The following is a 16,536-nucleotide window of genomic DNA, read 5'->3' on the forward strand; positions in this document are numbered from 1 at the left end:
AAACAGTAAAGTAAAATCAAGTCCTGTTATTGTCAAGATAATTAATTACCTGTCCAAAGTTCAGAAGCTCTATATTATAGAACAGGCCACTTGTATTTAATATCACTTTCCTTGAAGACAATCCTATTGAATTAAAAGTACTGTATTACTTAGAATACCAAAAAAAATTTTTTTAAAGTACAAAAGTACTGACTGCTTAAACAATGTCTAAAATAATGCCAACAGATTTTTAACATTAGAAAAGAGTTTATAGGTTCTTGCTTTCAGTATGGAGGAGTGAACTCCTAAAAATCCAATCCTCTCTCAATAAATTTTGAACAAAGCATAACATTTATAATGACTTTCAATGACATTTATGTGTTTTAAAAAATCACTACATAGTTCCAATTCCAAAAAGGTATGCTTTCTTGGTAGATTTTTTTTTTTTTTTTTAACATTTTAATCAAATTTTAAAAATTGCATCCACTTACATGTGAATGCCTTTGGATAAGAATATGCAAATGCGGGGCTTCCATGGTGGCGCAGTGGTTGAGAATCTGCCTGCTAATGCAGGGGACACAGGTTCGAGCCCTGGTCTGGGAGGATCCCACATGCCGCGGAGCAACTAGGCCCGTGGGCCACAACTACTGAGCCTGCGCGTCTGGAGCCTGTGCCCCGCAACAGGAGAGGCCACGATAGTGAGAGGCCCGCGCACCGCGATGAACAGTGGCCCCCTCTTGCTGCAACTAGAGAAAACCCTCGCACAATACACGAAGACCCAACACAGCCAATAATAAATAAATAAATAAATAAAAAATTGAAAAATAGATGTTAAAATTAAGTAATTTACAAAAAAAGAATATGCAAATGCAAGTGTTCAGATGCTTCTTTGAAAAGAGAAAACAATAAGACAAACCACCACTGTGCAATAGACAGAAAAGGCTTGAAATATTTTACCAAGTATATCACTGAAATTCTATTAATTAAAAAATAAATACTGTATGATGTTAAGATTCTGTCAGTCACATTTAGCACCAGTCAAAACACATAACTAGTTTTTTCATAATGTTGCATTATCATAACTATATTATAGAATGTATACTTGGAGTTAAGAAAAAAAAGGATATTTTATCAACATGTAAACAAATTTGCTAAATACAAGGTGTACCATTAATCTGTGATTAATAAATCACTTTTGAAACACAATGCTAACTTACACATTCAACTACAAACCATTTTAATGAGTACCTAGTGTAACCAATATTTTAAAATACAGCACTGAATTTAAGGCAACTCAAAATGAACAATAGGAGAAAAACTAGTAAATATGAAGTATACTTCACATTCTACTTAATCTAATTTAAAATACCATTCACTGTGGTACCCTTCTTCACAAGTAAGATGGTCTAACTTTTGGGTGTTTAAAAAATTCTAACAGGAGGTAAGAAATAATTTAAAATTTTGCTTTCCACTATGGCAAAAGGGAAATCAGAAGCTGAACACTTTACTAATTAAAAAAAAATTTTTTTTTAGCCTGACTCACACCTTGAAGATTTTAGAAAGAACATTATTATTAAAATGTTGATAGGCCCATTTGGAAGATTGTTTAACATCAACAAATAAGCCACAAGTGTTCGATTGTGTTATAATTTAAAATGTGAGACATTCACCAGTAATCAAAGCATAAATTTCCCTGAATGTTCTCACTTTTAAAACAGTTCAAGTCTTAATTTATTATTAAATCTAAGGTATCAAAAGTATTGGTGGACATCAGTTACATACTATTGTCAGAGTATATTTTAGCAACAATAGAAATTTCATTTTTTCACCTGAAGAAATCAAGACCCATTTTTCTTTTAATAGATTAACTTTAAAATTTCTTAGCATATTCCAGAAGCACCTATATCCATTATGTCTAGGAAACCAGTTTCCTATCATTATACAGTATTAATCAGTTTAGCTGAGCATAAATTAAAACAAGGAGAATTTGCCTCTATGAACATGGAACTGAATATGGTATGTGTAATCATGGAGTCACAATTACAAAAATTTGACCTAGGGAGGGTAAATCTCTTATTTTATAAGCTTGCTATTTTTAATGAGGTAGGTGGTTTAGAGTTGTCATTTCTGTATTGTTCTGTGTATTCTTCAACCAAAAAAAAAAAAAAAAAAAAGGTGGGGGAGGGATAAAAATCTTAAAGGAAGTTTCCTCTCTCAAGTAACAGATTCTTTTCACGAATGGAATACAAAAGAAAAATATTGAAAAAATTGGGCATGCCAAAAGAGCACAAGAGCCAACTTAAAAAGAGCTCCCAACATCCAAAGCTGGAGCAACTTAAGCAAAAAAAAAAAAAAAAAAAAAAAAGTAACAATAGTATTGCATTATAACCCAATAAATAAAATAAATATCCATAAGTCCATAGTGACATAAATAAAAACTGAATAAATGGGGGAAAAGGGACAACTTTCCCTTAGGAAGAATTCCAATAATTATAGAATGCCAGTAATAATTGCTTCAGACTAGATAAACCAATGGATGATAAAATTAGTGGGTTATTTTGAATAAAAACAGGATACTTACACAGTCTCAAAGTATCTCCCCCAAGATATTTATTAATCACAAAGAGAAAAGCAAAGCAGTAACTTTACTGGAGAAACCTGGCAGACAACACACTAACCAAGAAGTGATCAAGGTCCACATCACTAGTAATTAGACGTAGTGACATCATGTATCCTCTGATATGATACACTGAGAAGTTCACATTGCTCCTGTGATATTCTTGCCCAAAATGCGTAACCTCAATCTAATTGTAAGAAAACATTAGACAAAGCCAAATAGAGAGATATTCTACAAAATAACTGACCAGTACTCTTCAAGGGCCTCAAAGTTATAAAAGACAAAGGAAGACTGAGGAACTATCAAAGATCAGAGGAAACTAGGGAGACATGACAACTAAATGCAATATGGGAACCTGGAGAACACTGGTGGAAAATCCAATGAAAACCAAATAAAACTGTAGTTAACAGTATTGTACCAGTGCTAATTTCTTAGTTTTGACAATTTTATTGTTTATGTTAAGGTGAATGAGAGCTATATGGGAACTCTACTCTTTCTGTGATTTTTCTGTAAGTCTAAAATTGTTTCAAAATAAAATTTAAAGGAATATTTAGTTATGTGTATGTTACCACAACAAAAAAAATGGGAAACATTTAGAGCAATCTTGAAACCTTCAGACGGCAGGTAGTAATTTATATCTTAGAATAAACCTTTTATAAAAAGGGCCTATATGTAGTATAAATTCATGTGAAACCACATACACACAGACAATTACCTGCAAATGTATATGATCATGGATAAGTTTATTTTAAAGTTCATTTCTGGGACTTCTCTCATGGTCCAGGGCTAAAGAATCCGCTTTACAATGCAGGGGACGCGGGTTCGATCCCTGGTCAGGGAACTAAGATCCCACATGCCGTGGGGCAACTAAGCCCGCGCACCACAACTGCTGAGCTCGCGTGCCTCAACTGGAGAGCACACATGCCGCAAACTACAGAGCCCACACGCTCTGGAACCCACGCGCCACAGCTACAGAGCCCACGCACCCTGGAGCCTGCACACCACAACTAGAGAAAGAAAACCCACACGCCACAACTAGAGAGAAGACCGTGTACCACAACGAAGAGCCTGGGCGCCGCAACGAAAGATCCTGCATGCCTCAACGAAGATCCTGCCTGCTGCAACTAAGACCCAACGTGGCCAAAAATAAATGAAATAAATAAATAATAAATATTTAAATAAATAAATAAAGTCTATAAAAAAAAATAAAGTTCATTTCTCAGAAAATGATTGCTGGCCCAGTTAAAAATCAAACCACTGAGCCATATCACGTGGTCATTCTAAGAACTACACTTGAAATACACAAAAACACTTAATGTTACAGGGCTCTGCATTATTGCAACTAACTGGCAAAATAAATCAGCACTCTTAAAAATAAAAGCAATTCTTAAGATTTCCAAAATCAAAGTACTTACCAAAGGAAAAAAGATGAGTTACAGGAAGCTGTATGGATCTTGTCTCTTTTTTAAAGAATTCACAATCTACAACAAACTGGAATATAAAACATTGATTTATTAGGAAAAAATAGAATTAAATTTATAGTAAAATATCTTCACTTGATATTTGAGTAGAAAACAAAAATCTATAAACTTCAGTTTTGAAGAAGGTATTATCTATTATCTATCACACCCTAACCCTGCTTATATTTAGGGGGCATGAATTCCTCAAGGAGAGATGCTAAGCTAAGAGAATTTGGTGACACAGCTTAACTTAATAGATAAATTATTAGAGGGTCATTTCTATAAGAGCAGATGTACAGCAAAGTTTTCTTGCAGCTAGTTTTAGGTGTTTATAGAAGAGGGACCATAAACGATGGATCAAAGCATTAAGAGCCAAGATTAACTCAAGATTAATTAAGAATTTAGGTAATATATCTCTGAATTCTTTCATACTCAAAAGGAAATGTGATTTTGTTACATCTTTTCAAAAAATTGCATATTTAGTATGTTTCAGCAGTCTAATTAGACTACAAAAGGCTTTTGGAGACATACTGCCATTCATCTACAGATGGCTAATGTTACTCATGTAAGATTATTTCAGGCTAAACAGAGATTATAATAAATGGAAAAGAGATTCACTATGTACAAAGAAAAAAAAAACACTATCTCAAAAAAAATGAACCTAAAATGTGACATCTGCATCACTGCAATTTCTGTAATGACATTTCTTATCTAATAACATTTCTACAGTGGCATAACGAACTTTGTTCTCAGCTGTCTACAATAAGAACAGTTTCATTAAAATCATTTCCACAATCCAACCAAATTACTCTGATCTATTTATATGAGCTGAGGAAGAAATTAATCTGATGCCTAACTGTAGCTAGCAAGTAGTTTGCTGTCTACAATAAGTGGAAAGTCAGTGGGGTCTATCCTAGGCTTTTCCAGTAACTACACCTTGGACTGTATTTTAAGCTGTGTTATGTTGTTTGCCTCTTGGGTGGAGTTCTGACTGTTTCTGAAAATGAAAAACAGATGAGGGAAAACGCTATTAGAATGTACACACAAGAGGGAATAAAAGAAAAAAACTAAGGGGCTCTGCTTTTATTTTTCCCTCTTTAATTAGAAGGCAAAGAACACTGTCAGATATTTTCACTATAGAAAACAGCTGTTATAGAGAAATCATTTATTCAACAGGATAATTCATTATATTTTTACAAGTATCTTTGGGTGAGACATTGCCTGAGACAGGGAAGCGATTTTAAATCACTTTAACAGGTATTTAAAATAATACAACTTTTATTATTGCTTTAAAAATTTGGCCATTTCTTTATGGAATAAACCCTTACCCAAAAAAGAAAGAATTCAAGAGTCTGTCTCTGAAACATACAAGGTAAGTAAATTTCTAATGGACTTAATTATTTTGTTTTCCGTCATCAAAAAATGCAAGTAATTCCATATTTACATTTGGAAAACTATATTAAGATGATTAGTTGACTCAAGAAAATTTTGAACTGCCTATTTAAATATATGTATCCTTCTGATGATGAGCTATAACAGACACATAGAAATTATGAAAGGCCTAAGTTACCATCCTTGTGAGATTGGGTATGCAACACTAGAGTCAGCAGTGTTACTTTCCAAAGAGCGTTAAGACACATTAAGTATTTATTAGGCCACTAAGACTGGCTATTTGCGAAACGCTCATTAATTTCTTGGAATAACCAAGGAAGCCCTTTGCAAGTTTGGGAAGATGTTAAATTCATTCAAAACCAACTTACCTGAAAGAAAAACCCTTAAAGAGAGCTTTTAGTATTGAAGATGTTGAATTACCTCTCACTTGAGCTAAGCAAAACAAAACAATGAATCCATTATAAGGTACTCGTGAGACTCAATCTTTGAGACTTCTCCTAACTACATCCCCTTTTCTTTTTTCCTTTAAATTTTCCTATGATATTGGCCCCAAATCTCATTAACTTTCTCATTCAAGAAACACTTTTTTGAGCATTTATGTGGTAGTCACTAAAGGTTGAGGATGCAAAGTAGAGTAAAACCTATCTGGTCCTTACTCTGAATGAATTCATTCTATGGTGATGGCAATAAAGACGTAAACAAATAAATTATAATTCAATATAATATATTCCTCAAAGAAGTTATAAACAAAGTATCCTGGGAATAAGTAAGAGGTTACTGGAGTAGTCTAGAAAAGGAAAACAAGGGACACTTAGGCTAGATCTTGAAGGGTAAGTTTGCTGGGTGAAATGTGGAAAGGGGAGTAGAGGGTCTTTTACCTCTATCTTCTTTCCCTGCCTACTTCTCTCAAAAATCACCATCCTTTTATTTCTACTCCCACTTGACTAGTACAAGCCTTCATAATCCTATATGAGGTGCCTGTTCTCTCTTTTTCTAATCTATCCTATACCATAAATAGATTCATTTTCCAAAATAAATAGCTCTGATCCCATTACTACTACGGTGAAAAATCTTTCAGTTCCCTACTGACTCCTGAATTCTATAAAGTCCTGAATCTTCCAATCAAGGCCCTCCAGAATATGGCCATTAACTCCTTTTCCAGACTTTTCTTCCACTACTATTCTACCCATGGTAGCCATCCTTTTAAAACTACTATTTACTTATTCACTATTTTCCAAATGTACCCTACACTGTCCATGTTTGGATCTTACTATTTCTTTGTCTCAACAGTGCTGTTCATTATAACTTTCTGCAATGATGTTACTATGGAACATCTGGAATGTGGCTAATACAACTAAGGAACTGAATTTTTACTTTTATTTAATTTTAATTAATTTAAATTTAAATAGCCACATGTGCTAGTGGCTCCCATATTAGATATCCCAGGTCTAGAATATTCATTCTACCTATAAAAACCCTAACTATCCTTTAAGGCAATTTTAAATATCACCTCATAATAATGCCTTTTTTGATTTCATCAATCAGAGATATTTCCCCCTTTAACACTTTTCATGGATTTGCTATATTCTGATTTGTTTTATATATTTTGGATAACTCTTTCATTCTCACCCTTTCCCTGGCCACCAAATATATTTCTCTCCCCCTACCCAACAGTACGTAGTGTTTTGAGAACAGGGTTCATGTCTTTCTCATTTGTGTGCCTCCTATAATTCCTGGCACATAGTCTTGCACATAAGAGAGTACTCAATAATTAACAGATTTTGAAAGACTGATAAAGTAGAACTAATTCCCACTTGAAACAAAGAGACTTGGATTTATTCTGCTTAGTTCAAGTTAGAGTAAATGATCCTAATGCTTTAAACAGTCTTAGGTGGATCACCAACCTGGCCACTGTTTCAGATAAGCCCTAAGCTGAAGAATTCATCAAAAAATAACTTAAAATATTTAGCATGAGTATCCCCAAAACATTCTGAAAACAGCCTTAATTTGTTACCTTACTTCCATGAATAGATGGTACATAAACAACAAGATGAGACAAAGATGGATAGTCTTGAAGTCTTAACGTCAGAGACTAAAAAAGGATGAAAAAAAGCTGATTTTATTTCTCAGGATATATAGAGCTTAAAGCATGTTAAAAGAAAGACAAATTACAAACATTTATTTCTTACCTAGTAAGTCATGAAAAAACTGACTTCAAACTTTATGTTCAGTACTTCATAAAATGCCCATGTTTACATTTTCAGGTCAATAAGCCTGCTGAAGGTCAAATTTCTAATAATTATGTAAATATGGACTGCCAAAAATATTCCTTGAACTGTATCCCTTCATGTAAAATAAATGACATTTAACATTAAATTTAATTATTTTACATAATTATTTCCAGATTTGATGTTTCTTATAATTTGTCTACTTGTTTTGTATAATGTTACAGTATGATTTCTACAGTTATTTTGGTAGTATATGACAAAGAGCATTCAATAGTTGATGAATGAATGGATGCTCAATATGATGGAAGAATTCCAGCTTAATCTCAAATGATTCTGATCTAGCCCAAGTAATAAACAGTTGCTGGCTAATGATGTGTCTGAACATCATTCCCTGGAACTTGTTCAGTAAGTGACATGAACACAGTAAGTCTAATAATGCACCTCACCAAATGAGCATCTATTCTTTTATCAAAACTAAAGACCTTATCTTACAGTCCATATTTTGAGGAATGAATAGATTGGAGACTGGTCTACCTAATGAAAAGCCAGGCCACCAAATACAGTTTTCAAGTCTTTTTTTTTTTTTTTTTCTGACAGTAGATGTGGCGAGGGTGTGAGTAGTTATATGCTGTGACAATCTGTGTACATTAAGAAATTTCTTCACTTAATACTCTCCACTGTTCTTCCAAAGCACCAATGTGGGCAAGTTGGATAGAGGTTCTAAAGAGAACTGTCAATGAGTGGTCCTCAAACAACCTGACCAGATTCACCTGGGAGTGCTTGTTAAACTCCTGGGCTGCACCTCAACTTACTCAGCAAAGTCTCTGCAACAGACTTATATATTCTAATGTAAATTAAAGGGCCTTAAAAGAGCCACACAAACCAAAGCTAAAGGCAACTGAAACCAACCAGACAGGTGGTAGACAATATGAAAGATAAATTAATTAGAAAGAACCATGGTTATCCTGTGTAGCTATCCACTGAGAGCTTTTGTTATTTATTCTCAAGAATAATTTTTTTCCTCAAGAATTTTTTTTTTAGGATCAGAATACTTTAAAAAGATATCAGTGTGTCAAAATACATTTACTTATAAAGTTAAGTTCCCATATAGTTATAATGTCAGTAGGAATTTGGGAAGATAATATTCATGAAATTGTTACACTGACAGGTAAGGTTAATATGAAGTTTGGAAATTTTTCAGTGTTTTAAGGTTAAAATGACCTTAATGCTGAGGCAACACACACAGAAAATCAAACACCAGCGTTTGCATGTCAGAAACCCTTCAAGTTCTGCTGCTGTGTGTAGGGCAAAGCTGTGGTGCTAAAGTATGATTTAGGCACAATAGTGACTAGGTAATTTTTCTCATTAACTTAGATTTCTTTTCAAAGTTAATTGTTTTGCTTGTTTTTAGCAATAAGTCCATTTGGGCTTACCCAATTGTTGGTCTGCTGTGGTTTCTGTCTTCATTGTACCATGACAGAAAAGTTCCATGTGACTGATGCTGTGAAGGCCCTAAACTGAAGTTATAAGTGCTTTGCTGGAGGATTCCGTCTATTCGTTAACAGTTCAGTCAGCAGAGGTGCCCAAGGTGGTATGATTCTCATCTTACACTACCTTTGTTGAGATGATATAAATATGAATAAAACCCACAAGAGTTTTTCACTTCAATCTTTCCTTTCCCTTCAACTTCATGGCAAAATAATTTTGTGTGCTTTTTATAAATGGCTAACACACATATATATATAATTTTGATTTTCATTACAATGGAAAAGTTTATTTGCATTTAATAATTATAATCCTTTTCAACTGAGAATGCTTAAGATAGCAGAGTATTATAATCCTCATTTTCTAACTTTTCTCTTCCAGTTTTCTCCCTAAATTCCAGTAGGCTTTTAATGCCGCCTGGCACTTTCTTCTAGTATCCACTATAAAAAGCAAGCAGCTGGGGCTTCCCTGGTGGCACAGTGGTTAAGAATCCGCCTGCCAATGCAGGGGACATGGGTTCGAGCCCTGGTCCGGGAAGATCCCACATGCCACGGAGCAACTAAGCCCATGCACAACTACTGAAGCCCGAGCGCCTAGAACCCATGCTCTAAAACAAAGAGAAGCCACCGCAATGAGAAACCCATGCACTGCAACGAAGAGTAGCCCCCGCTCGCTGCAACCAGAGAAAGCCCGCGCGCAGCAACGAAGACCCAACGCAGCCAAAAATAAAATAAATACAATAAATAAATTAAAAAAAAAAAAAGTAAGCAGCTGGAAGAACTTGTTCTACTACTCAGCCAGCTGTTTCTTACACTTGGAAAAAACAACACAGGGGTCTAGAACTAGACGAATACATTGTTAAATCTTTGAGACTTAAAAAAAAAAAAATAAGGATATTATGATTTAAGAAATAATTTTTTAAAAATAGTAGCAAAGTAACATTTTATCGGGTTTTTAATGATTTAGTTCTTCCTAACTCTTAAATTACAGACTGGAAAGGATATCCAAACTGGAAATTCAAGGAAACATTTAATATATCTTATGAATGATTGATCAGTAAGTATACCCTAATACTTCTGTTTTTGCTTTGCTCCTGCCTAGACAGTTAGGATAGAACTAGTGAGAGACCTTAAAAATGTTATGAGTCAAATCACTTATTTGTCTTATCAATACAAAGCCACATGAATGAACATGCACAAAGTAAGACTGACCAAGGTGACACAAAAAATAACTGCAATCATTCCAAAGTCAAGTGTAAGTGACTTGCAATTATTCATCCTGTCATCATTCTTCTCATTGGTATAGGACAGAGTTGACTACACATACAGATAAATAAACATTCATGAGCACAAATAACTAACTGGAGTAGGGAGATGATCGGGACCAACCAGAGGACTTCACATTCAACCCTATGAATATAGTATTCATCATGACAATATATTCTAAAGTATAGATTTACTTGAAGACTAAAAACTATCAACTCTGGCATACGATTATCAGTTATAATAAATACAATTTGAAATTTAGAACAGATATTTTCATCAAATTTTAGAACTGTTTTATTTTCTCAACAATAGATTTTGTGAGTGTGCAAATTAGCCTTTTGTAAAGATGTGCTGACCTACCACAGTTGCTTAAGGAAACCACTAACAATTATTAAATAAATTCCATGGAGTACTAGATAAAAGTAGTTACTGAAGTACTTAACCACAGATGATACTGAAATTGAAAATTGCTTTGTGTCTTTTTGAGATGCTTACTTCCCTACTGTAGGTCCTCCCCAAAATGAATTGAGTACATTCAACTTAATATTTTAAGACAGACCATTCCAAACAAGCCCTCAAATTGAATCTTAAAAACTGATCTACCTCTTAGTATGATGCTATAACATACAGATTTAATTTTATTTAGGACTGATGACTTATAGTTTTCACCTCTGAAAGCTAAAAAAGAATTGCATGTTATTCTCCATTAAATGTATTTCCAGAGAAAATATTTCTAAAATGTATCTTAGCAAATTTCAAGTTTATTTAATACCTAGATGAATTAATCAAAGACCATACTGTACATGCCTATATGCCCAAATATTTTTTCACCTGGATATTAACATTCTAAATCCATAATTTACCTTAATTGTTGGCAGCAGTTCAGCTTTCCATGATAAATCAACCCCTTGCCGGCTTGGAAATAAATATGAAAATATAATTAAAGGACAAATATATTAAAGTATTATAAATTATAAATAAGCTTCAGAGCAAAAAGAAACCATCTATAGACCTACCAAAGACAGTTCTAATGAACTCAAGTCTAATAGGTCTAACACAATACACTTTATCCACGTAGTCCTTTGGGGAACAAAACGTAGTTTTTCCTAGCAACCAACTATCAATGTTTGCAAAAATTACTAGTATGTTAATTTTCTTTATTTTTAATTTTAAAATCAATACTATAATATAGTTTAGTAGCAAAATGAGCTTAAGAATATCTGAAGTGGGACTTCCCTGGTGGCACAGTGGTTAAGAATCCTTCTGCCAATGCAGGGGACACAGGTTCGATCCCTGGTCCAGAAGATCCCACATGCTGAGGAGCAACTAAGCCCGTGCGCCACAACTACTGAGCCTGCGCTCTAGAGCCCGCAAGCTACAACTACTGAAGCCCGTGCGCCTAGAGTCCGTGCTCCACAACAAGAGAAGCCACCACAATGAGAAGCTGGCGCACCACAACGAAGAATAGCCCCCGCTCACTGCAACTAGAGAAAACCCGCGTGCAGCAACAAAGACCCAACACAGCCATAAAGAAATAAATTTATATTAAAAAGAAAAAAGCAAACTGTTAAGCTTTAAAAAAAAAATATCTGAAGCTATTCTGAAAGTGTGATTTGAGTATATCTTATGTTGAGAAAAATGAACAGAGGGCCTTATGTTCAAAACACTTACCACATAGAAGTGCTGTTTATGCAGCCAAAAATCCAGCTATTTGTATCCTATTGATTAATAACACAAAATAAAGCACACTAAATATTGTAGAAAATAATTATATAAAACAGGCATTTCACTGTTTACGATAGGGTCAGTAGGCACAATGGAAACATAAAATAACAACTTATTGTTTAGAAATGTATTCAAAATGTTCTCAAAAGTCAAACAGGTCAAGGTGAGGCAAAGAAGTCTAATGTCAACATAGACAGGTAAGCAAGTAACTTGGAGCAGCAGTATGAGAGAGTGACCTGATGGGTTATCTCTCCATAGCATACTGTTAAGCAATTTTAATTTCTGAACCAACACTTTTAGAGTTCAGCAATGTCCACACTTTAATTAGGTACTTACATAGAAAGTAACCTATATTTTAACAAAACTAGAAGAGTGAACAACTAGAGGTAGACTTTCACACAAACAGAAAAAAAAAAAAAAAAATCCAGAGCCAAGTAATTAAAAATAACAATCTAAGTACAGCTTTTTAGTTTATCATTTGAGTTCTCATTTGATTACTAGGCAGATAACTTTTATGCAACTGAGAATGTGCTTGGATTGAAGCACAATTCCAAGGGTTTAAGACTAAAGCTAGTTGTTACTTTACTAGCGCAGACTGGGAATGCTGCAGAGATGGTTGTGGTATTTTAACAATATTATGTATTCAGCTTCAGTCATTTAAAAGCAGTATGACCCAAGATCTTCACTCTAACTTTTAATGAAGTAGTAAGAGCAATGCTCCAAGATCTAACGATCCAACTACTGAAATCCTACCAGGGCATAAGAGAATGAGAAACACTGCTGAGACAGCTACATACATTTTTCCTTAGTATACAGACAGGACAATAAAAATATCAATCCTTTCATTCAATTAATATTTATAAAGTCCATTCCAGGGCCAAGGAATTATGCTAAGCCCTCAAGAAAAATGATGAATCAAGCAGACATACCCTCTGCCCTCATCGAGCTTAAATAAAATTTTAAGATATTTTTCAAGAATTCAGAAAAGCAAGCTGAAAGAAAACAAAAACAATGTGGTATTTCTCTACTCTCCACTGCTGGCAAAATACTTCGGTAAACTCTTTTATCAGTTACCTGTGTTTACCAGAACAACAACGTGACATTATAAAGCAAGGCAACAGAACGGATCTGCATAGCCTAGACAAAGAGAATCTAGCAACCTCTCAAGATCCGACTCACTTTTGTAATAGGTTTTTGAAGCTATTGCAACTCAAAGACAGCCCTTATTATGAAAATTGCCAAGACTGCACACTACTTACTTTGGTGTCTAGGGAATTCTGATTCATTCACTAACAGACTGAATAAAGTATTATTCAAATCCACCCTAAAACACCATGTTGTTATAATCTAGAAGGTGTCAAAAGAACAATTTCAGGTCATCTAGTAACCACCCCTAACTCAGCTAATTTTAAAACTTGTATTAAAAATCTTAGAAAAAGTCACTCAGAATTTACTGAGGCTTCCCTGGTGGCGCAGTGGTTGAGAATCTGCCTGCTAATGCAGAGGACACGGGTTCGAGCCCAGGTCTGGGAAGATCCCACATGCCGCGGAGCAACTAGGCCCGTGAGCCACAACAACTGAGCCTGCGCGTCTGGAGTCTGTGCTCTGCAACAAGAGAGGCCGCGATAGTGAGAGGCCCGCGCACCGCGATGAAGAGTGGCCCCCACTTGCCACAACTAGAGAAAGCCCTCGCACAGAAACGAAGACCCAACACAGCCAAAAATAAATAAATTAATTAATTAAAAAGAAAAATTAAAAAATTTACTAACTCCTGAAGTGCACAGAAAAGAAAATGCTACTTGATTATAAAATTTATAGATCTAAAAAAAAATCTATCTACAGTAAAAAAATATGTCCTCGATGGTTGCTAAAATCATTAGGTGAAAGACTGACTAGGAACTTTATAATGAATGGGTCAGGCCGATATGACCTGAGTCCACGGATATATCAGTCCACTGATTTTTGTCAATGAAAGTGGGACAACCAGATATTATATACCTCTTGATATGATAAGTACGCAGTTCTACTTATAAAACATTCATACCATAACAAAATGCATCTCTTCAAGATTCTAGATCTAACTACCAGTTTACACAAAACAATGGATAGAAATACATGTTAAAAGATACCACAAGAATACAATCAACTAAACCCAGGACAAATGTATGGCATGGGGGAAAAAAAGAGGGGGCTGTTAAAAAAAGACATAAGACATATGAATCAAATGCAATGTATGTACTTTTTGGATTCTGATTCAAACAAGCTAACTTAAAACTTAAATGAACAGAGGAAAATTGAACATGGACTGGATACCACATGATAGTAAGGAATAAGCAATTAATTTTGTTGGATAAAATAATATAATAACATTATTATAACATAATATAATAATATTATTAGTATTATAATAATATGTAAAATTCTTATCTGTTATAAAAACATACTGAAATATGTATGGATAAAATGATAAAATGATAAAATGCCTGGATTTTGCTTTAAAAATGCTTACTCAAAAAAAGTGAGGAAGGGACAAATCAAGTAAGAATGGCAGAATATTGGTAACTGTTAAAGCTGTGTGATGGTTAAATGAGAATTTGTTATTATATTCTCTCTCTACTTTTGTATGTTTGAAAACTTCTATGATAAAAATTGAAAACATTTAAAACAAATTCTCCACATGACTAGTAATACTCACCCATGGACCTTAATTACATAAAAGGGATCCTCCAATAAGCCAAATGGATAATTTGCACTTTGGCAAGGATTTTTCTCAATATAATACTGACATTCTGATTTGGAATTTAGTAGGAGTGTGGATATTTTAAGCCATCACTCTCAGGGCCAGATTCTCTTGGGATAAACTACCTATCCAAATTTTAGGCTGAGAGATGGTAGTCTGTCTCTGGTGAGAGATGCAAAACTGTGGCAATTCCACTAAAATTAGTATTCATTAGCACCTAGCCCACAGTGCCTGCCTACCATCTTTTCTAAAGACTTTACTATATATCAAATGGCGGTATCAACCAACTAAGTGATATATTAGATCCTAGTCCTAAAAAATACAAATAATCCAACAAAAGGGAAACGAGGGAACTTAAATTATGAAAGGTGCAAATATAAAGTGAAGAATCCTAGGACATGAGGGGAAAAAATCAGAATAGAGAGAAAGGAACCCAAATTGGGAAACAAATTCCTGAAATTAAGAAGTGCTGATAAATTATTACTTAAACAGACCTAATATAACAAAAGCATGCTAAAGCGTCTAACATATTTCTAGCATAGTAGGTACTCATTAAAAAGAAATACACAAACAAAATCATCATACTGATACTGTAAGTCTAGGTAACACTGTAACAAAAAGTTACTATACTATTTTAGAGAATATTTGGTATAAAAAGTACTGCAAATTTTAGTATGGAAGCCATGGGAAAAACAGGATTTACTTTATAAAACAAAGGATAGCTTTGCTTAAATATATCTATTCTTTAAAACACTAATAGAATTTTAGAATTAAAGGAGCTCTGAACTGAATTCCTTCATCCTAAACATAGTGAAACTGAAGTAGAAAAACCTAAACTAGAGGTAAAGGTACAAGCTAATAGTATAGATATATTATCAGTTACAGAAGCATTTTGATTAGTACTTTTCAATCAATACTCTCTGTTCCAGATAAATGTTTTTCAACTAATTAGATTTAATAATAGTTCATAGCTAAAGATGATATCCACTAGATACTAGTTGAATCTTAAAAATAAACAACAGTTAGCCTTTTAAATTTACATAAAGTGTATCAATTATCTTACCAGCATGGTACTCTGACAATAGACATGAGTGTAGATTTTTCTATGATTTGCAAGGGGAAATGTAAAATATATCTTATCAGATTCCTAAAAAAAGAGGGAAAACACAATAAATTATGAGTAGATAATTTCATCATTCAAAAATTCAGATAAAGTAATGAATAATTATTCTAATTAATTATTTTAATTCTATCATTCTTGGTGTTGTTGAGAACCAATAATCTAGGAATGGGAAGAAGAAGATACAAATGCAAGATAGATCAGGTATAAACTCTGTAGACCTGAATTTGTCTTGGAAGTATCAGTATGAATGCATGTCTTTTTTGTTTGGGTTTGGTTTTTGGCCTTGTGACCAAGATAAAATACATTTCTTAGCTCTGTTCACTGAAAAGGCCTTAGAAATGCTAACTCACTAGCCATAAACATCTCTAGTGCCCAAATTATGGTTTTCAGATACTGTTTCCCAAATAATAGGAAGAGCTTCTTTGAGAAAAAGCAGATTCAAGGTCTGGGATGGGAAATGGTACACAATGAGCTAAAATACTTTCTCATACTAGATAGTGAGGAAAATATCAAAGACAACTA

The 16,536-nt window shown here is 34.0% G+C and overlaps 1 protein-coding gene across 1 annotated transcript in view; it reads right to left on the reverse strand.

The window, feature by feature from the left end:
- Positions 1–16,536, reverse strand: part of PGAP1 (post-GPI attachment to proteins inositol deacylase 1) — an 80,614-nt gene that overhangs the window by 17,059 nt on the left and 47,019 nt on the right. Inside the window, exons 10-15 of the mRNA XM_061203659.1 lie at positions 15,955–16,038; positions 12,098–12,144; positions 11,290–11,341; positions 7,463–7,540; positions 4,012–4,087; positions 50–123 (exon numbers count right to left, since the gene is read on the reverse strand). Coding sequence (XP_061059642.1) covers positions 50–123; positions 4,012–4,087; positions 7,463–7,540; positions 11,290–11,341; positions 12,098–12,144; positions 15,955–16,038 — 411 coding nt within the window. The remainder of the gene's footprint in view (positions 1–49; positions 124–4,011; positions 4,088–7,462; positions 7,541–11,289; positions 11,342–12,097; positions 12,145–15,954; positions 16,039–16,536) is intronic.

This window comes from Eubalaena glacialis, chromosome 1 (genome assembly GCF_028564815.1).
Source record: "Eubalaena glacialis isolate mEubGla1 chromosome 1, mEubGla1.1.hap2.+ XY, whole genome shotgun sequence".
NCBI lineage: Eukaryota > Metazoa > Chordata > Mammalia > Artiodactyla > Balaenidae > Eubalaena > Eubalaena glacialis.